The 22,888-nt window shown below is 37.9% G+C and overlaps 1 protein-coding gene across 1 annotated transcript in view; it reads left to right on the top strand.

The window, feature by feature from the left end:
• The window catches only part of nek11 (NIMA-related kinase 11), a 99,461-nt gene that overhangs the window by 59,709 nt on the left and 16,864 nt on the right, over positions 1 to 22,888 (top strand). The window contains exons 12-13 of the mRNA XM_030158070.1: positions 3,315 to 3,430; positions 15,005 to 15,065. Coding sequence (XP_030013930.1) covers positions 3,315 to 3,430; positions 15,005 to 15,065 — 177 coding nt within the window. The remainder of the gene's footprint in view (positions 1 to 3,314; positions 3,431 to 15,004; positions 15,066 to 22,888) is intronic.

Genomic DNA, 22,888 nt, shown 5'->3' with positions numbered 1-22,888 from the left:
GCAAGTTAAATACATAAAACAAGATGAAATACCTGCTCACTGTAATATGTACATCATATATATAAAGAAATATAAAATGTTATGTACAGTGGTAAAAACAGTACAAACAGTAGATGAGTAGCAGTAGAGGAACACACACACACACATGCACACACTCTGGAATTTCCCCTTGTGGGACTAATAAAGGCATATCTTATCTTACACACACATATATAACCTGTATATACTCCAGTGTTCAATAAATACGCAGATCCACCCCAGCTGGTACTGTATGTTCAGTGTTCATCTGTTTGGTTGTTTATGTGCTACAGCTTCATTGATCACTGATTATTACCCTGACGTGAACTGGAGGTTATTATCAATAAAGCTGATCAGCTGTAAGTGCTTCTTCTAGGAATGATACAGTCTCCTCCTCTGGTTCCTGTGATCATTTGAGAGCTGCATCTGTAATGAACAAAAGCCTGAGGTGGAGGAGGAGCAGTATTATGTCAAAATATGTGATCCAATTTTTAAAGATTTGACAGGCATTAAAGCTGTTTGGGTTCTTCTTTGGTTTCAGTTTTACAAAGTTTTGAGTGGTTTCAGTGTTGTTTCATTGGTCTGTGTCAAACTCATCACAGTATGTGAAGTGTGTTGGGATTATTGCATATACATATAGTATATAGGGAGACAAGGTGGTGCAGAGGAGAGCACTGTCACCACAGCAAAAAGGTCACAGAATGTACATGTTTACGTCTTATTTTCTGGTGAAATCTTCCAGTTTTGGGGTCAAAATAGGTCATAGGTTTTCCATATCCTGATGCAGTGATGACCATGGTGACTTTTTGTGGTTGTTACTTGACTTGAAAGAAGGGATTTTTGCATGAGTATGAGTTAGATAATAAGTCATTAGCTCAATAGCTTTTTAAAGGTATGCTATTTACCTCCGCCAAGGACGTTATGTTTGTGCCGGCGTTGGTTTGTCTGTCTGTCCGTCTGTCTGTCTGTCTGTGTGCAAGATAACTCAAAAAGTTATGGATGTATTTGGATGAAAATTTCAGGAAATGTTGATACTGGCACAAGGAACAAATGATTCAATTTTGGTGGTGATCAGGGTGGGTGGTGGTGGTGGTGGTGGTGGTGGGGGGGTTGATCTGCCTTGGCGGAGGTCTGTGCTCTCTGAGTGCTTTTCTAGTTTGCTTTTTAATAACCTTGTAAAGCCCGAACCACTAAATCATTGACTAAAAATTCCACTTCTTTGAAACTGGAGCCTTTATTGGTCCTTCTGAACAACCAAATAGATTTTTTTCAAATATCAATTTCCATGTATGAGTTTCAATTTTGTATCATATTTGATACATCAGGTCTCAATGCTCAAATATTATTATTTTTGACCAAATAAAAACATGATATAACACAAACATGTCTAACAAATTGGTAATTCCTTTTCAAAATTGGCAAAGTTCTGCCTCCTTCCTCATTAATGACAGTCTGAGCTATTGCACATCCTGTAATGACATCATCTAGACGGTTTGTTTTTTTGTTTGTTGTGGAGCTGTTTTTATTTATTTTTATTTTTATTTATTTATTTATTTTTATTTTATGTTTTTATTTTTTGTTTCTGATTTTTTGTTTATCATTTTTTTCTGTTGTTGTTGGTATTATCATTGTTACTGTAACTGTTTTGCATTGTGTGCTGTTGTTGATTTTTGGTTTTTGTGTTGTGTTGAGTGTATGTACATCCTGTTGAGTGAGTTGTGGGAAATTGTGGTGCTTTGTTTTTGTGTTGTTGATGACCCCAGGAAGAGTAGCTGCTGTGGTGTGCAGCAGCTAATGGGGATCAAACTAATAAACTAAACTAAACTAAACTAAACTAAACCAAACTAAACTAAACTCGTAGTGTCACTGGAAAGGCCTCTGGTGAATGAATTCCGCCCCCCTAGTTGATAATCCATGTATTGCATGTATCTAATTGTACGTATACATCAGGTTTTTCAAGATTAAAAATATCACACTGACCATGTAGAGTGCTTCAAAACTCTTGTATCAAATATGAGACATTTGGTGTTAAAGGGTTAAATGGAATTATGCATTTTAAAACATTTCCCTGTGGTCTACATAAACTGTAAATGCTCTGCTTGGGTTTGAATTCTTCATTAATTCAACTTCACAGGTCCATCTTCAACCCTATTTCTGAATAATGTCACCAGAAAGGTCGTTCTGAGCGCTGGCCCTTTAAATGCAAATGAGCCACTTCACGCCCCACCCCCTCCAGGTTGTTGACTGTGCTGCTCTGTCCCGTTCAGCCAACAACTGAACATTTTAAGTAATCAACAAGAAGTTTGGACATATTTTCAGTATGGACTACAACCACTGCTGCTGACAAACAATTATGGTGTACTCGGAGAAATGTTCGTCGGAAGTCTTGACCTTATATGTGTAAATGTTGTGACATAACTAGTTATAGACGTAACAAATTAAGCAGGAATTAAAACGGGTTGTAGAAATCCACTGGATTTTGGCCAAATTGAATATAAAGATAGCTTTGCAGCACCTGGAGGGTTCAAATTCAAACTTCATGAACTATTAGGGTCCAAATACACAAATAAATGAACCAAAGACTAATAAAAGTGGGTTTAGCTAAATATGAGCCCTTTAAGTGAATATGAAAGTAACCACTTATTGTAGACTAAAACAGATGCAGTTTAGCTAATTACATTCATGTAGGTACAGGTGCAGTTGTGACAGATTATACTGTTAGTCTTTGAAAAGTCGTGGCCCACCAAACCCTCAGTGGTTCATGGTGTAAATAAACTCACCTGAGGATCCACAGGTCCTGGATCAGGGTCAAGTCCTCTTCTCTTTAGGCTTTTCTGGACCTAGTCTTTTGTTAAACTATACTTTGTCCTTTTAGTTGCCACATGCAGTTATAATATTTGACGTTTTTTGTCCGCTTTTCATCCCCTGTCATTTTCCAGACTGTCATCGTAAACTGTTAAAATAAAAGTTAGATAATAAATGAATCAGTGGACATTGGTAAAGACAGACAGACTTCGTAGAGTCACATGAATTAAACATCATCCATCATTAAAACTCTCAGCGCTCGTTAGCTGAAATAATTATTCAAACAAAGCGCCGGTAAAAATGACAGATAAAACCACTGAAGGCTGAAGTCGGCTCTGTTTATCTGAACAATTTTACGTCTAAACCATCTTTTAAGCGTGATGTTTATCTACAGACTGATGTTCACACAGAGACACTAAATCTGTCAAATCACACTCACCGTGAAAACTGTCATCATCAGAGCTCACTGACTGTACGCTGTGTTTATGCAGAGATTCCAGAGGATCCTCAGGCTGCTGAGGTTTATTACAACCAGGACGACTTTGACTCGTGTTCAGAGGACGAGGAGGACACGTCTGTAGAGACACTTTACCTGTCTGACCCACAGGTGAGTCTGCCCACCCATAAAGAACAAACACCGGTGAAAACATGGGCTGTTCGTCCTTTTAGAGAAGCACTGTGTTTTAGGCTAGTTTTATTCAGTGACTGAAACATTCTCTGTTTCCATAAAAAGTTCACGTAACTAAACACCTCCAGGAAAGTGAACCTCACACAAGAGCAGAATTAAAACAGACTGAAGTGGTCAGAAAACTACAAACTCAGTTAATATGGATAATTATTATGATACATCACTATATCTTTTCAATTTAAAGGCTGTATTTTGTGGAAAAAGTTGAAGAACTCTGTTAATGTAGCTTTAAAATACCCTTAGATAACCAAGAGGCAAAGACTGTGGCTCAAAAATGAAGCTAATGCAGTGGTATCTTAAAGTTGTAATACCACCCATGGCCACTAGGGCTCCTAAAAGCCCTAGATCCCATAGACTTACATTGGACTTTTCTCAAAAAAATACTAAATTGTTTTTTTTTTCCAGGACTCATTCCAGTTTCATCTGTTTTATTTGGACTCTCTAATAAGTGATGTGATGGTCCATCTGTTAGGTTTTGTTGTTAATGACGTCGGGTGTCAGACTTTAACCACTTTTACTCAGAGATCGTGGAAAAATGTGAGATGGTGATCCCACCTTTTCTCCACCTTTGACCGATTTCCACAGCCAAGAAAAAGGAGTAACAGAGGTGAGACAGACTGGACAGGTGTTCAGGAATCGAAGGGGTGGTGACGCAGCACAGTGTATAGTGTGACGTTTAGCTTGCGCGTCTGAAATACCCTGAGCATAGCGGTATTGCTAACCTCTCCAGAGTCTTTCACCGTTCCACAAATGTTAGCATGGATAGAGTCCTCTGCCCGAAGTGACCACAGCTCATCTCCTCAGTTCAACATCTTTCTGGTTGCGTTGATATGTTTGTTTACTGTACACAGCCCACACTCATATTTAAATCCCCCCGGTGCAGGGGTCGCACACGCAGTACATCATCAAAACAAAACCTTCTTTTCCATAGCATTCCGAAATCATGATTCCACCTTTATCACGACTCTGTTACTACCTCCAGAGGTGTTACAGAGCTGCAATAAAGGTGGGACCAAATTACCCCACCATTTTGTTTACACAGATGTCATTCCGGAATAAATGTGAAATTTTCCCGTAACAGAAACGCTGTGGAAAAGGGCCTTTTGATTGACAGGTCTGTATGTGACAGCTCACTCACCTGCCAAGTCAGACATTCATAGGTTTAGTTTTATTAATAAAATGCATTTTTCTCTGAGATGATTCCACTGTAGTTATGGTTAAGTGGTTCCAATAACAAAATTGTAAAATTACTTTGTTTAGCAGTAGTTGATAACGTTTGCACATTAGTATCACCTCTGACCCATTGGGCTCCCATACTCCCACCCCTTTTTTCCACATACGGTCACTTCTGGCTCTAAAAAGTCAACATGGTGATGGCCACATGCAAACGACTGGCTTCAAAACAGCAGTTCAGAAACTAGTATGTGATGTTATGGTTCCTCTGTCTGCAAAATGACACAAAATAATGATATAGTGGTATGATTTAATGGAAGGAGGCACAATGTACACTTAAATAAAAATGCCATCAGTGAAAACAAGTGGAAGATCATTTAAAAGGTATGACAGGATGAAAATTTTGTAAACATTGTGTTTTTATTCACCATGAATTGCTTTTACATGAATTAACACATTTATTCATCAATTCTTACTCTAAACTATGAATATAAACTTCATCGAATAAAATGAAAATAACAGCTTTTCTTCCAGCCTTCAGATGTTTGTTGTTGGTCTCCAGCTCTGAGACCTCATATCACCCTGGTCTGATTCACTTCAGACCACATTCAGAACCCTCCAGGCCTCGTCTGATCCTGCTCCTCTGAACTGAGTCTGATCCTGAACATGAGGACTCTTCACTGCCTTGAATCCAGAGTCTCAACTGGTGGGTCATGACCCCAAAGTGGGTCATGGGGGATGTGGTTTAACGCTTTTATTTTGACTGGCGTGAGTCAAAGATGTTCAGTTGAATGTCTGTTCCCATGGAAACGCTGATGTTTGATGACAGGAGGGTCTCCTCAAGTTATGTGATACTGATGGATCCAGTCCTCAATATACTGTAGTCCTGGTGGCTCTGGTCCTCTGTAATCTTGGGGGGTCTGGTTTTTGGTATGATATAGTCCAGTTCGTCTGGTCCTTTGTATTTTCCGGTCCTGATGGCTCCGGTCCTGTGTGGTCCTGATGGGTCTGATCCTTGGTATATTATGGTCTTCTATGGTTCAGATGTGTCTGGTCCTTGTTGTAATGGAGTCCTGGAGGGTCCAGTCCTCTGAGGTCCTGAAGGGTCTGGTCCTCTGTGGTCCTGATAGGTCCAGTTCTCTGCGTTCCTGAAGCATCCGGTCATCTGTATATTCTGGTTTTAATGGGTCTGGTTCTCTGTGGTCCTGATAGGTCCAGTCCTTGGCAGTCCTCATGGATGTGGTCCACATGGATCTGGTCCTCTATGGTCCTGATGAGTCTGGTCCTCTGTGGTCCTGATGGATGTGGTCCTCAGCTAGCCTCATGGATCCGGTCTTCAGCGGTCCTCATGGATCCGCTCTTCAGTGGTCCTCATAAGTCCAGTCTTCAGTGGTCCTCATGGATCCGGTCTTCGGTGACCCTCATGGATCCAGTCTTCGGCGTTCCTCAGGGGTCCGGTCTTGGGTAGTCCTCATGGATCCGGTCTTTGGTGATCCTCATGGATCCAGTCTTTGGTGGTCCTCATGGATCCGGTCTTGGGCGGTCCTGATGGATCCGGACTTTGGTGGTCCTCATGGATCCGGTCTTCAGTGGTCTTGATGGATCCGGTCTTTGGTGGTCCTCATGGATCCAGTCTTGGGCGGTCCTGATGGATCCAGTCTTTGGTGGTCCTCATGGATCCGGTCTTCAGTGGTCCTGATGGATCCGGTCTTTGGTGGTCCTCATGGATCTGGTCTTGGGCGGTCCTGATGGATTCGGTCTTTGGTGGTCCTCATGGATCTGGTCTTGGGCGGTCCTGATGGATTCGGTCTTTGGTGGTCCTGATGGATCCAGTCTTTGGTGGTCCTCATGGATCCGGTCTTCAGTGGTCCTGATGGATCCGGTCTTTGGTGGTCCTCATGGATCTGATCTTGGGCGGTCCTGATGGATTCGGTCTTTGGTGGTCCTCATGGATCCGGTCTGGGGTGTCATTTGCTGCTGGTTGCTGCCTCCGAGCTGCGTGTCTGAACCCTCCTCCACTAATTATCCTGCTCCACATTGTGCGACTGGGCTCCATTTCTCCTGTTTTTCTCGCTGCTCTTCCTGTCATCACTATCAGCAGTGACAAATAGGTTTAATCTCCTTCAGCGCCTGCTTTCGCTGCTGCTCAGCTCAAATTGGCTGCCGGCCTCTTCTCTCTCTAGACTCTGAACCGGACTCGGCCCTTCACTCCTCTGGGATAAATTGGCTGTAATCGTCCCAGAATGCAGAGCTTCAGTTTCCCCAAAATGGGATGTGACTCGTTCTGTTCGCGCTGATGTGGAGGTGTGTGGTTTCATTCCCACATCACACTTAGGACCTGATGGATGAAAGAACTGCACCTTTACATGGGACTGAAAATGACAATTATTCATCACAAAATCTTCATAAATAAAACAAAATGTGGGGACATAACTTCTTTTATGTTAAAACTTAATTCTAATGCTTGGCAGTCCTCAAAAGATGAAAAAAACAGACTCAAACTAACACCTGCCATGAAAACTACTTGTTTATGTTTTTTCTGTATTCTGGAGACATATTTCATTTGTTGCTGGATATTTTAGAAACATGTAAACATTTAATTGTATTTTGTGTCTACAAACCCAGAGCTGTAATCAACTGGTGGCCCCTGGCCCACATTCAGGCCACTAAAGCGACCCATATGGTTCATAGAATATTAAAGTGTCATCAGATCTGAGGAAAAAACGTCCTCTGGTAGTTAGGGTATGGTTTAATAGAAGTAATCAAAAAACTAATAATTTGGGATCATCTCAACCCACAGTTTCTGAAGAACTTAAATCCATCATCAGTAGAGCAGTGAGACTCCAGGCTCCCCCAAGTGGTCTGTGAGAGGATGTCATAAAAAAGTCAAATTTATATCAGTGTTTCTCAAATCACCCTCATCTGACTTCCAAAGCAAAATTACAAGTACAGGTAATGGTTTTCTAAATTAAAAGTGAATCAAATGTAGCCTAATGAGCCTGAGAGTAGACTTTTATTGAATTTGTCTATGCAAACCCACGTTTTGTGTCACCGTTACCTAGGTTACCTATTGTCATATCGAAGACCTCTGGTGACTTGTGAATTGAGGTGGAAATGAAGTAGAATAGCTACTAATCAGAAATGAAGAGTGAAACGAAACAAAGTGAGTTGGACAGTTCTAAAATACGACAATGGATCAGTGACTGAAGAGAAAAGCTGGAGAAACAACGACTAATGTTAGCAACGAAGTGCAAAGACATTCTGTTAGCATCCAACTGTTAGCACCATTTGTACTATACTGCAGACTTCATTTATAATATTCAAAATATAATAATACTGTAATACAGGCTGTTTAAAAAGTTTATTTTAGGGTGGGAGTGGGAAACTGGCTGGTCAGGTGGTCTGTGAATTATTATTTTTTTATGATAAAGTGGTCCTTGGTGTGAAAAAGTGTGAGAGGATTGTCACTCTGGTGTCTTCATGTTCCTGAAACTAAACAGCTGATCCACTATGACCTGCACTAGGAACTTCCCCAACGACAGACTAATAAAGGCATCTCTTCTTCTTCTTCTTCTTCTTCTTCTTCTTCTTTCTTCTTCTTCTTCTTCTTCTTCTTCTTCTTCTTCTTCTTCTTCTTCTTCTTCTTCTTCTTCTTCTTCTTCTTCTTCCTCTTCTTCTCCTTTTTCTTTTCTCCTTCTTCTTTTCTTCTTCTTTTTCTCCTTCTTCTCCTTCTTCTTTTTCTCCTCCAACTTTTTCTTCTCCTCCTCCTCCTCCTTCTTCTTCTCCTTTTTCTTCTTCTCCTTCTTCTCCTCCTTCTTCTTCTCCTCTTTCTCCTTTTTCTTCTTCTTCTCCTCCTCCTCCTCCTTCTTCTCCTTTTTCTTCTTCTTCTCCTTTTTCTTCTTCTTTCCCTTCTTCTTTTTCTCCCTCTTCTCCTTTCTCTTCTTCTTTTTCTTGTTTTTCTTCTTCTTCTCCTTTTCCTTTTTCTCCTTTCTCTTCTTCTTCTTCTTCTTCTCCTCCTTTTTCCTCTTCTCCTCCTTCTTTTTCTTCTTCTTTTTCTCCTTCATCCTCTTCTTCTCCAACTTTTTCTTCTCCTCCTCCTCCTCCTTCTTCTTCTCCTTTTTCTTCTTCTTCTCCTTTTTCTTCTTCTCCTTCTTCTTCTTCTCCTTCCTCTTCTGCTTTTTCTCCTTCTCCTCCGTCTTCTTCTTTTCCTCCTCCTTTTTCTTCTCCTCCTCCTCCTCCTCCTTCTTCTTCTTCTTCTCCTTTTTCCCCTTCTTCTTCTTTTTCTCCTTCTTCTTCTCCTCCTTTCTCTTCTTCTTTATCTTGTTTTTCTTCTTCTTCTCCTTTTCCTTTTTCTCCTTCTTTTTCTCCTTTCTCTTCTTCTTCTTCTCCCTTTTCCTCTTCTCCTCCTCCTTTTTCTTCTTCTTTTCTCCTTCTTCTTCTCCTTCTTCTTCTCCTTTATCTTCTTCTTCTTCTTGTTTTTCTTCTTCTCCTTCTTCTTCTCCTTTCTCTTCTTCTTCTCCTTTTTCCTCTTCTCCTCCTTCTTCTTTCTCTTCTTCTCTTTCTCCTTCTTCCTCTTCTTCTTCTCCTTCTTCTTCACCCACATTATTTCTCCTGAATCTGAACTTCAGTCATCAGCTTTAACCTCTTCTTCTCGATACAGACCACCGCCCCAGTTTCAAGGTCCTTCTTAATGGCTCATCCTCAGAAAGCCTTAATGAAGATCCTCATAAACCCAGTCCACAAAGACCCCTGTGGGAAAAAGAAGACCTGAACACACTAGGTCCAGTGATTGGGCTTGTATGATGCTGATCTTGAGGTCAAGTGGACACTGCAAGTCCTGGTCTGGAAAAAGAAACACAAATCATATAAATCCATGAGCATCCACAGGATGAATTTATCATAATTGTGTTTTTATCTGTATATGTGTTGAGCTCTTATCAGGAAAATTAGACAAACATCTGTTGTGGTTTAAGTCATTCTTAATCCCTAGTTAGCAGTGTTTTCTCAGGTTTTATTTCCACTTTTTACTCTGTGATTATTATTTTATTTAGGTTTTAATTTTATCTGCTGAGCTGCAGCTTCATGAACTTTAAAAATACACCAGACTTGAATAAATTAAAGTTGTATTAAGAGCAGCAGAGAAAATGCACACATGCACTTGGAGGCTTTTTTTTCTTTTTTCTGTGCTAACAGTTTGCATTGTATTTTTAACAGCCTGTCCTTGTGTTTGTGTGAGTTTCGGAGTTTCATGGTCTAATTAGTGGACTTTGGGGTCTCGGCTCAGTGTGAGAACCACATTATGATAATTTGAGCCCAAATACAGACTCCTGGGAGCAGGAATCAAAGCCTCCACATACAAACGGCTCAGTGCGACTTAAACACATGCTAATGCTAACAGTCAGACTGCACTCGGATGCACTAATTAATGAGAAAATCAGCCGAAACTTCCCAACGCAGTCGAGCTGGAATACAAGGAAAAAGTTCACAGATCAGGGATAATGACTCATTTCAGTATCGATTCGTCTGCTGATTGTTTTCACAATTAAATCAGAAAATAGACTAACAGCTTGTAGAGTTTCCTCAAGTACAAGAGCAGGTAGTGATGTGTGTGACATTGTCTTCTTGTGTCTTTTATATCATTTTTGGTCTGGCATTTTTATTATTTACTATTACTTGTTTGTTCATATTTTCGCCTTGTTTTTGTGCTTAGTTCAGATCAATAGGTCCTCTTTCATACCCTCCTGTTCAGTGTGAAGTGACTGAAGCTGCCTTTTCACTTTTCATTTTCCACATGTACAACATGACTTTTCTGTAGACATACTTTTGTAAACACACAGCAAGCAGTAAATCTAAAAGAAACACAATTAATTTCGGTTAATGAACTACTGCCCCAGTTTCTTTTAACTTTAGACCACCTCGGTACCAAAAAATCTCCAATTATCTTGGACAAAAAGCTTCGTGTTCTAGAGATTCTTTGGACCAATGGTGGCTCTGGACTACTCCATTTAGGCTGCTTACCAGAGTGGGGTTGCGTAATTTTAATTAACTTACCAGTTATGTTTCAGATGGACGGACCAAACCAGGAGAAAGGAAGAACACACCAAAAAGAAGGTTTGAGGTTTTAAAAAGTTAAAACAATAGCTTGATTTATTACTTCAGGCAAAAATTTAAAAAAAAGTTACAAAAAGAAAAAAGTCAGTTAAACACACATTTCGTCACAGAGAGAAAAAGAAAGAGCAAAGCCCCAAAAAAGAGGTTCCTTTGTTACCTTTTTATAGTCTTTAGTGACTCTTGGAGACTCCCATTATTCAATGACGTCATTCGTCGTACGCTTATTATTGGTTAATAATAGTTACTAGGCAAAACACGTCACGTAACTTGAACTAATTCTAAGAAAAAACACCTTTGAAAGGTCACTTGAGTTTAACAAGTGCCCTGGACACCTGTCAATCAAACCTTGGTTTGATATTTGCTCAAAAAATCTAGCTTACACTGCATAGTTTAGCCACAAAAAATTTCAGTAAGTACGCTCTGCTTAACACCTGCGCAGTTAGGCTAGCATTTCTTGACCACAGAGAGTACCAAGGTTCATAATCTGTTTTTTCTGCTCGACTCTCTTTACCACAATTACTTTCTAAAGATGCAAAATTAGATCTTTCTTGTTGCAATTTGCCTTTTCTCCAAGTTCAGCACAGGCAGGTGTGAGTTCATCAAAACCACACACACAGACACACAAATCAAACCTTTCACTGACTGTTCAGATAAGAATACTAAATACAGTTAAAATTATAAATCAGAATATAACTTAGATCTGCAAAAATAAAAGAAGATTCTTCAAGCAAAAGAACTTGTAACATTACATTTTTTCTTCTCCATTTTGGTTCATGATGTAGGATATATGATGTTTATCCAGCATTTTAGAGCTAGTCAAAGTCACACATTCGACTTCCATTCAACACGATCTGTACCACACTTTAAGATAGTTATTTGTTTTACCCAGACTCAGAGGAGCCTTAAAACCTCATATTTGAGGGTTTTCACTGAGTCCATTATCATTACATTCTGGAGTTTGCCCTGATCCCCTGATACTGAGGCAGAGGAACACGGATGGAAAGTGTAAAAAGAACAGTTAAGACATAGATCATGTGTGTTATTATTGTTATTATTATGTGAATCACAAGGAGAAAAAGTCAGTAATGAACCAAAGGGAAAAGCAGAGGAACGTGAGTGTTTTACCTGAAACAAAAAAAACATGAATCATGATTAGAACAGCAGCTCCTAGTCCTGTTATATATGTATGCTCAGGGAATAGAATTAAAAACACAACCATTATTAAAACTACATGTACCATTAACAACAGAACACCAGAGTTTAGTTTTACACTCTGAAGACAAACAGCAGTAGTTGAGGTTTCACTGTTTTTCTGGTGTAAATGAAGATAAGTATGGTAAATGATCAGGTGTTTTTCACTGAACCTCCTGCAGGACTGAATACAACTGGAGTTAAACTCTGTAAATTAAATTCAGGAGGAATTAGTCTACTACTAGAGCTGGTAGTATAAAAGGAGAGAGAGAAAAGAAAGACAATAATCACTGAAATAAAAAAGAGAGAAGAAAAACCAAAATAAATCAAACATTTAAGAAGTGACTTGTTAAACTCCCATCCAAAAAAAAAAGAAAGAAAGACATATTAAGTCTGTAAAACTAGCCTTCTTCCTAAGACATCACTATTGGCTCTTGCTATGTTTTCTGGGTGCAACATGTGTTGCAGAGCAGTTTTTATAGGATCCCTAACCCTTAGAGAAAAATATAGAGCATATTAAAAAGATGTAATGAGATAACATTAGTGGCTTTTCCATTGGACATCTGCGCAAAACTTTACCAACTTTACCAATACTAAATGTTGAAAAAACAGAAGTGCGTAATGCCGGTTTTTCCATTGTATCACAAATGCGATGATTTGTTTATTTATTATCGTGAGATGACACAAGAAGTCATTCCATAAACATGGTGATGAACATAAATATTGTGTTGATTTACAGATATATTCATTATTATTGTATATTATCATTTCATTCATCATTTATGCATTTGGCAGACGCTAATTTTTTCCAAAGCGACTTGAAGGGGAAAACCAATCAAATCTATCAATCAAATTTTATTTATATAGCGCCAGATCACAACAAAAGTTATCTCATGACACTTTATATATAGAGTTGGTCAAAACCAGACTCTAAGCCAATTTACAGAAACCCAACAGAATCCTCTAGGAGCAAACACTTGTGACTGGTGACAGTGGCGAGGAAAAACTTCCCTTTAACAGCAGAAACCTGGAGCAGACCCAGACTCCTGGAGGATGGCCGTCTGCCTTGACCAGTTGGGGTTAAAGAGAGAGAGTAAAGAAAGAGAAAAAGAGAGAGCGATAGAGATAGAGACTGGGGGAGAGGGGGAGTAGGGGGAGACACATGGATGCAGTTGAGGATAAGTGAGTGATGACGATAAAGGCAGGAGAGAGGCAGGGTCACCACAGCAGGTCCAGAGATGATCCTGGGAAAATGTGTGATAATCCTGGGAAAAACCTTATTAATATATTTAAAATGGAATGTCTGAAAGTGCTAGGACAGGAGGTGCTCTCGGAAGAGCTGGGTCTTTACCCCTCTATCCTGTACTAAATTGAAAATGATTTGGTTTTCTGGTGTGCCCACACATACTGCGCCGTGTTTCTTTTAAAATGCTTCATCTTCGCTGTCAACATCTGTTTTTTTTTTTATTCACTTGACTCTAGTTGCAGAAAAGGTCTTTCAGTTGCAGTTTTGCATGATGTACCAATTTCGTTAAACCTGAAAAACCACCTCTTGTCAGTGCAAAAACTCTTCTTCGAAAAACAAGTTTTGGTAAAAGTGATGTTTTTCTATTAGGAAAATTTTTATGCGCAAGTTATATTCACGCAATTTGAGGGTCAATGGAAAAGCGACTATGATATAAGAATGCACACGTAGCATAAAAGATTTAAGAAGAAAAATTGTAAATGACAAAACATAAATAAAAGATGTACCAATATTAGAACAATGTAAAAGATAGAAAAAAGAACCAACTACTAAAGAGACTTTTTTTCTTATTTTATTCATTTTTATTGATTTAGTTTATTATGTGGATCATTTTGTTTATTTTCACACTCATTTTCTTTGACGTAATGATAATTTTGATCAGTTCAGTTTTCATTCTTATCGAACATCTTCCTTTATTTTTAGCAACAGGTGGAGAATATATGAAGTGGCAAAAATGCATGTAAACTTGTCATTGATTAATAAATAAAATCAGTACTTTTTCTTTACTTTAGGAGTTAGAAATTGAACTAAGTGTTCTATGAATAGGGGAAAGGGGTTATTAAAACTGTAATACCGCTAATGGCCACTAGATGCTCCATCAAAAAGCCCTGGTTCACATAGACATTTATTATTTATTTGACTTTTCCCTTAAAAAAAACAAGTCAGTAATATTTTTCCAGGTCTTATTGTAGTCTCAATTTTATTTGGACCCTCTAATAAGAGATCTAGTGGTCTATCTTTCATTTGTTTCCTCTGTTGATGACAAATCAATCCCAGTTGATCTGAGTAACAGCAGTAAACCATGGTGACGCCCAAATCACAGAGTAAAGGCTTCAAAATGGCACTTCAGAAACCAATCTGTCATGTCATGGTTCTTCCATCCAATAACTATAGTCTATGGTCTGTGTCCCGGTGTCGGTAATGTCTCACCTGAACAGGCTCCGCCCACATTTGGTTTGTTGGATCTGCTCTGAGTCCATTTCATGTCTATAACTGTGTTTAATATTGCAGGAATAGCAGCTCATTAGGGACATAAAGACGATCAAACCCATCCAGTTTTTATTAGAGTTCACCTTCTCATATCCTGACCCACAGCAGATCTATAGAGACATGTGAAGTCTGTCTGTCGGCAGGAGGTCAGAGGTCATGTGGTGATTAAAAAGGTGGTGATGGCTGTGGTGTGTGATCCTCAGGGAACAGGACCGAGGTCAGGACATATAATGAAACCTGCTGTTGGAGAGTCAGAGCCTCTCTGCACGCTCTTCATCCTCATCTGTAGCTCATAAAACACTGATGATGGGAGGGTTGAGTTAATTGTCAGCTCTGTACTCCATGTCCTGGTCTTGATCTCAGAGATATCAGGTGATTTTTTTCATGTCTGTGACAGTGATAAAGATCTCATTAGGTGTTCTGTAAAAACCGATGCTGATTTATGACCTTTGCAATGATTAAAAATTATATTTTTTTGAGTTTGATCTGCATCTCGTCTTCAGGTCAGTGAACTGGAGGCCATGATGAAGCACATGGAGAAAGTTCTGGAAGACGAGCCAAGCAGTGAGTGAGCAATACATGGATTTCATATCAGCTGTTGAACTTTATTACGAGCAAAGCGGCGAATTGTGTTAATTTTGATTCACACAAAAATCAGAATCAACAACCTAAAGGGACAAAAAACCTTCAGGTTCAGTCAGCTCATCATATTTTAGGTTTGAAAAGAGACCTTTGGTTGTTGCTCCAGGTTTTAGGGCGAACAGTTCACATGGTTTACGATCAGTCCAAAACTTTGCTGTGATATCTGCATCCATAATGTGTAGAGTCTCATTTCAAAGGAGATTCAATTTTGCTTTTGGACAAGAAACATCCAAAAGAATTAGAAAAAGCACAGGATCACCAGCAGAACCTCCTCAAAAGGTTTTAATAGGGTCAGCAAAGAAATAATGAACTGTTCAAGATACAAATGATGCAGAGACAGAAGATGAAAACAGCATCAAAGATGGACATGGGATAAAAGTTAGAAATTATGTTCAAGACAAAAAACACAATAAGAAAACACAATGAATGAAAACATTCTGAGCCACTTGTCTGTCTGTCCGTCCATCCATCCATCCATCCATCCATCCATCCATCCATCCATCACTGTCTGTCCGTCCGTCTGTCCATCCATCCATCTGTTCGTCCGTCCATCCATCACTCTGCCTGTCCATACGTCCGTCTGTCCATTCATCTGACGTCCATCCATCCATCCATCCATCCATCATGTAAAAGACAAAAATGACACAACAGGAAGTGTTAGCAGATGGAACAGACAGTGGATGGAGACTGGATCACTGAGGAGAAGTGTTCGTAATGTTTTCAGCTCTGGAGTTGAAATTGAAAACTGATTTATGCAATGAAGAGAAGTGGATGTTCATTATTTTCAGTCTATTATTGATTTAATTGAAAGTCTGAATGGTTTAACAGTCTTCACATTATATTAATATGATGTGAGCTCAATAGAAAAGTCCTTCAGCAGCTGACTTTAGACCCTCGTACTCTGAGGATGTTTCAGAGCTGTTTCACTTTTACCGCAGTAAAGAAGTTGACTCAGTTCTTCTACTTTTACCACAGTTTTATCTGTACTTGTACTCCTCTTCTTCATCCTCCTCCTCTTCCTCAGTTCCCATTGACCTGGTTCAGTCAGTCTCTGTGTTCGTTTCACTTCACTGACCAAACAAAAAATAAAGTCTCCGTCCACCTACACATCACTGACAGAGGAAAAAAACTCCCCTGTTACAACTGTAATAAATAATAATAAAATGACTTTAATGGAGTAAAAGTAGCCTGAGCTGCTTCATAAACAGTAAAATTTACATAATGTGTCAAACTGAATCAAACATGAGTGGAATCGTATGTTTCTCAGTTTATTCATGAACAGACTCATGTCATATGTATGTATGTACATATTTCTGCATATATGTGCACTTGCTGCTGTCATGGGCTGCTTGTTGCCACGGTTACAGTGACATATAATGAAAAGGCCCCTGTGGTCCATCACATGTCGAGTGACTCTGTTTTATTCTTTCTGATCTTCAGGATTGGTTTTATTGTCAGCAGCTGAAGAGGATGTAACGTTAAATTTTCTGTCTATCAATTTCACTTTTACACAGCACGTCAAAGAACAAAGGGAGAGTCAAAGTAACAGGGGTTTTCCTCCTTCAGCTCAGTAAACGTGGGTTGAATTAAGACCATCAGGTACCACATGGGGATAGTTTTTGGTTTGGCAGATAAATAAATTGGAGTCACTGTCCTGGTAATTCAGTGGTTTTCAACTGGTCTCACCTTTGGATCCATATTCTCTCCTCTGTCATGAAGTAAAGACCCACTGGTATAGAAGCAATGAAGCACATTTATCTTCAGAATAAGAAAAAAAGGCTTTTGGAAACAAAAAAGTAGACAGATTTTCTTTGCTGGATTCAGAGCATGTTACGGCTAAAATTTACTTAGGGTGTCAAATGAGTGGCCATTTTTGTAAAAAAAAAAAAAAAGTTGTAAGAAATGCATAGAACTGTGTTGAAATAATGCTATTACATTTGTGCACAGACTACTGATATTATTTGACAGTGGAAGCTATATTTTCAGAAATATTGGATTTTGAATAGCACGTGTATGTGAAAACTTTTGCTGGTGGACGGACGTGACATTACCCATGATGATCTGGTCAGTACCAGTACTTTATTAGTAAAAAACTTATAGACTTACTATTGCTAATTCTCCTCTTATTCATAAATGTTAGTATTGTGGATCTAAAACAATAACAGCTGACACAAAAACACAAAATGTGGCAGTGGACGGATGTGACATGGTTGTTATGGATCCCATCATACTGATGCTCGGCAGCCATGTCACCGTTTCCACAAATGATCCCTGTGCAAAAACTAGAATCATAATTATTTATTGTATAGTTTATTATCATACTAAAGAGGAAATAACAATATAGAATTGTTATTTCTTTTTAAAAATGCTTATTATTAGAAAACTGTTGATTTAAAAAGTGACATGTGACATTCTTAATGTACAGGGTGGGGAAGCAAAATTTACAATATTTTGAGGCAGGGATTGAAAGACAGTGTATGACCAATTAGTTTTTTGAAAGTCATGAGAATTTATTTGCCACAAGAAAATTGACATAATAGAAAATGTTTTTATTCTATGTGTCCTCCTTCTTTCTCAATAACTGCCTTCACACACTTCCTGAAACTTGCGCAAGTGTTCCTCAAATATTCGGGTGACAACTTCTCCCATTCTTCTTTAATAGTATCTTCCAGACTTTCTCGTAATAGTTTTGCTCATAGTCATTCTCTTCTTTACATTATAAACAGTCTTTATGGACACTCCAACTATTTTTGAAATCTCCTTTGGTGTGACGAGTGCATTCAGCAAATCACACACTCTTTGACGTTTGCTTTCCTGATTACTCATATGGGCAAAAGTTTCTGAAAAGGTATGGATAATAGTGTTAGGTATGATTATGACATCAATATATGTTTGGTTTCAAAACAATTGATGTAGTGCCTGCTGAGAAAAAACAACTAAATGTTCATTGTAAATTTTGCTTCCCCCACCCTGTATGTATTGGCATAACATAAGCAGGATGGATCAGCACTATACTCCATATTGCAACCTGTAAAAATAAAACATGTGATATGTAGTATATAATCTTGTAAGAAAAATTGGGGAATCTAAAAGAATAGAATATTTGTTTTTCAGGTAAATTCAGTTAAAATATAACTTTGCCATTTGTGACATGAAAATATAGCATTAATTGGGATGAAATTGGACATTTTTGAGCTGAAAACATAGTTCATATGACCATCAACATGTTGCAACAGAACTGAAATCCTGTAAATTTGCATAACTTGCATTTACCAACACAAAGTTCCTTTGGGGATTCACTTAGATTGATTTCTTATGCACAAAGACATAAATAAGACCTCTAAGCAAATTTTAGCCGGTTACTGTTCTACTGTTTTTACTTAATAGATAGATAATAGACCCTTTGGAGGTTTAGTCTTTTTTACTCTCACTTTATATTAACCTTCAAACACCTAAAAGCATCTACTCATCTAAAATAACTTCTAAATTTTTTATCCAATAAATACATTTTAATTAAAAGGTTAAAATGCAGTTTCTTAGCTTTTCATGGTCATCAGATATGACCCATTTGGACGTTCAGAGGCTTCGTAGTGAACATGGAAACATCGTCATCTTCTACAACACTGATTCAGCAGTAAAACCCATGGAGTTTGATGAATAACAGGGGCTGGAGGTGCTTCTATTTATGTTCAGGTAATGATATTTGCTGAAAAGGTAACTTTTTCTTCGTTTTTTTCTCTTTTCATACAATAACCTTTGACTTTACACTGAGCTTTTATGACCATCTACAGTGCATGATCAGTGAATTACAGCAAATATAGGAAAATACATGATTATCACTCAAAAATGCAAAATGCCGAGAATATTCTTATAATAAATGATAAATCACTAAAGAAAGGTTAAATGTCATGAAAAATTCATTTGGAGGTTATTACAAAAATAGCTCTAGGTCTTTAAGGGTTAATTCACATTTAATACACCAGGTTGACTGCTCAGTGATGTAAACATATTATCCACTAATGCGAGTATTTTGCAAAACAGATAATTTTCTCAATGTTTGTGTCTCTTGTCTACACTCAGAACCCATTCTAAGTCACAAAAATGTTTCCAGACATTTTCCAAAGTGATGATTTTTCTAAATTCTGGTCCTAAACGTCCTTGAAGTCCAACAAAAACAATGGTTTGTCAGAGCATTTGTACCAGTTTGGAGTTGGTTTGTAGTTGTAGGGAAAAAAAAATAGGAAGAAAATATCTGTTTACAAGTCAGCTAAACAGAAGACCTAGTGTTTCGACATTATCCTCCAGAAATGCCACAGACCGTATGTTTAAGTGATGCATTTATATCTACGTGGTAAAATCATTAAATCCGTTACTAGAACTGGCAGAGACACTTATATTCTAATGTAGTAGCATCTTTAATCAGTTTATTAATGCTATGTTTTCCAGCCTTAAACCTAATGATGTGAATGAAACTAAACCTTCAGCAGTTTTTCAGGAACACAAACGCAGCACCGTCCAACTCCGACTAACAGTCAGTGATCGGCCGGTAAATCAGGATAATGTCCTCTGAGCCGCTGTGGGTCCTTAGCTCAGTTACCAACGCTGATCCAATATTCACAGAGCTAATGGCTGTTTATCGCTGCTGATGCTGTGCTCCGTTACTTTACCTCCTCTGGGGAACAATCAGTCCATCACTGCTCAGATGTGACTGATAATGACCATCAGGACCAGATAAGAACACACTGGATTCAACTGGTCTGGGAGTCACCAGGAAAGGGTCAACACTTTTACAGACAACGCTTTTCAATATGAAGTGCATATGTAATGGCTGGATGGATGAGGAAGAAGTAGAAGTATTTTCATGTCATTATAATAGGTTTTAGTGCAGTGGTTCCCAACCTTTTTTGGTTCGTGACCCCATTTTAACATCACAAATTTCTGGCGACCCCAGACATTCAATATGGAGTCTTTTTTTTTTTTTCTTTTTTTGCTAAAATTAATTAGTTTTTGATCATGTAATAGTTTGCTATACTATGTTGCAAATAAACGTTAATTTTAGACGACATTTAGTCTATATAATGTATATTATTACAGATGGAGGCAGAAAAGCCAGGTGTAGATTACTGCACAAAGGGAGACTTTTATTTTCCTTGGTCAGGATATGTACAGTCAGTCCAGCTTGGATTTACAAGGCTGACAATTAATACTGAACAAACAAGAACTCAAACTATGAATTATGAAAGAGCTGCAGCATCTGAAACTGACCACAATAAACATTTGACAGATAAACAGTACCACAGTGCTTCAGTTTCAACTTCACAGTTTGTCATGTCTTTTATGGATTGGGATTGTCTCTGTCAACTCACCATATATTTTTTTATTAGTACGTTTGTTTGTTTTTTTTGTTTTTTTTTTATTATTCTTTTTACTAATTACTAGAGATTTCAAGTGACCCCATTTGAATTCCAGGCAACCCCATGTGGGGTCCGAACCCCAAGGTTGAAAAACACAGTTTTAGGGTTTTTCTGTCCACGTTTGCATCTCATTGAAAAAGTGTTCAGATTACTTTCAGGTCCAATCAAACGGTAACATGAGACATGACACATTTGGTGTTCAACAGTCTTTGTCATGTAATCAGAGTAACTTATATGCATGTATTATACATATTTGAGTAGGTATTTATAAGCACTTCAACGTTATGTATAACACAATTTGGGGAGATAAAATTTTTAGGTGAAAAATGTCAGTTACTGCTCAGTAACACGTGGACTTGAAACAGACATACATTTTTTAAGCTTTACGCAAACATTCAAAACGTGGTTCTTGACAGAAATTGATATCAAGTAGGACAAAATATTTTAGATATTATGTTCAACTATGCTAAAAATAAATTTTGGAGTAAAATATTGAAAAGTCTCTGTTTTATTGTCTATGTCTACGCATGAACAGGTTGCCATAGTAACATGTGGATGACTCTTGACTGTTGTATGCATCACCCAAAATGTTGACTTATTTTTTAAAACAACCAGCCAGATATAATCACAATGTTTTATTTAATGTATTTAATACTAACACAGTGTTATTTACAACTTGTGCTGGTCCATACTGATACAGATAAATGACAAATAAAGAGTCATTTCTGGGTAACAGTTCACAGATAGTCTTTTTAAATGTGACCAGTGTATGAATTCACAAACTTCATCATTCAGAATTTTAATTTCTCCAAGTCATAGACAGTCTTTTACGTGTCTGTGTGTTCATTTAATGCAGCCTAGCAGAAGGTTCGGAACTTCTCCTGTACTGTGTATGTGGTATTTTAAAAAGGATAACAGTTCCATCAAATAGAGATTTTTAGCTAAAAAATGCACCCACTTGATAAATGAGGTGTGCAAATTTACTATTTCATGTTGATGTTCACTTTGCTTGATTGGACCCTTCCATTTTATGAAATAAAATTTCAAAAAGCACTAAATCATAAGAGACAGCAGGTACATTTTTGTCTTCTTGTTGCGTCTTTTACGTCATTTTCATCTTGTTACGTCTTTTTCTTTGTTTTCATCTTGTCCTGTCTTTTATATCCAAGGTCCTTGTGCAGGACTTGAAAGTCTTGAAACACTGTTTCCCAGACCTTGAAAAGTCTGGAATTTTTGGTGAAAGTCTTAGTGAAGTATGGAAAAAACTTTCTCTCAAAGTCAAATTTTACAGTTTGCTCAAAGGGACAGAATGTTATAAGATTAGAAATACTTGAGTAAAGCAAATAAAAAACTTGTTATAATTTCACCAAGTGGTCAGTACTGGAAGGATTGCAGTGACACTTCTTTGTGTGATATTCATGCACTTTTGTGATTTTCATATGTTTTGAAAACGTTTCTGTCAGTAAAACATATTTTACTGCAAATTATGCATTCATTCATTCATACATTTATTAACATTAACTTTTCTACTACACACAACAGGTTCAATCGCAACCAAAAAAGTACAAGAGTACATAAAGTCAAGGTCTTGGGAAAAAAAATTGCAGTTTCGAAAAAGCCTGAAGTTTTTATTGGGATAAAAAGCAACCATCCTGGATATCGTTTTCACTGTGTTTTGCATCTTTTACAAAATTTTCTTTTTGTTATGTCTTTTACTCTGTTTTCATCTTGTCCTGTCTTTTATATTGTTTTCATTTTGTTTTTTGTGTTTTATGTCAGTTTTTTCTTCTTGCATCTTTTCTTTTCTTTTCATCTTGTTGTGTCTTTTATGTCATTTTCACCTCGTTGCATCTTTTAGGTCATTTTCTTGTTTCTGCATTTTTACATCATATTCTCGATGCAACTTTAGTGTCATTTTCTTGTTGTATCTTTCACATTATTTTTATCTTGTTGCATCATTTATGTTGTTTTCTCTCTGTCATGCTTCTATTACATCATATTGTCTGAAGGTTCCATAACAAACCTGTGACTGTGACTACTTCCTCTTTACTATTATGTGCATCAGCCCCTGAATCACCAGATTACAGACAAATTGTGTATTTGTGGTTCCTGTGGTTTCAACATTGAATTCTTTACTTCAGCATTTTGTAAAACATGTATTTGTAAAGTTTTGGCTGGAGAGTGGATCTGACAGTGAACTCTGGAGGTTTTAATGGGATTCTAATAGAGACACATGAACAACACACACTAAAGTCTGAGCTGCAGCCGTTGTGATCTTTGTCGGAGTTTTTAATATTCAGGTTGTGAGTGTTAACAACGTGTGAATGTTAA

The sequence above is a fragment of the Sphaeramia orbicularis genome, chromosome 16 (genome assembly GCF_902148855.1).
Source record: "Sphaeramia orbicularis chromosome 16, fSphaOr1.1, whole genome shotgun sequence".
Taxonomy (NCBI): domain Eukaryota; kingdom Metazoa; phylum Chordata; class Actinopteri; order Kurtiformes; family Apogonidae; genus Sphaeramia; species Sphaeramia orbicularis.
The sequence above is the reverse complement of the archived record's forward strand: the minus strand, read 5'-3'. Positions and strand labels throughout refer to the sequence as shown.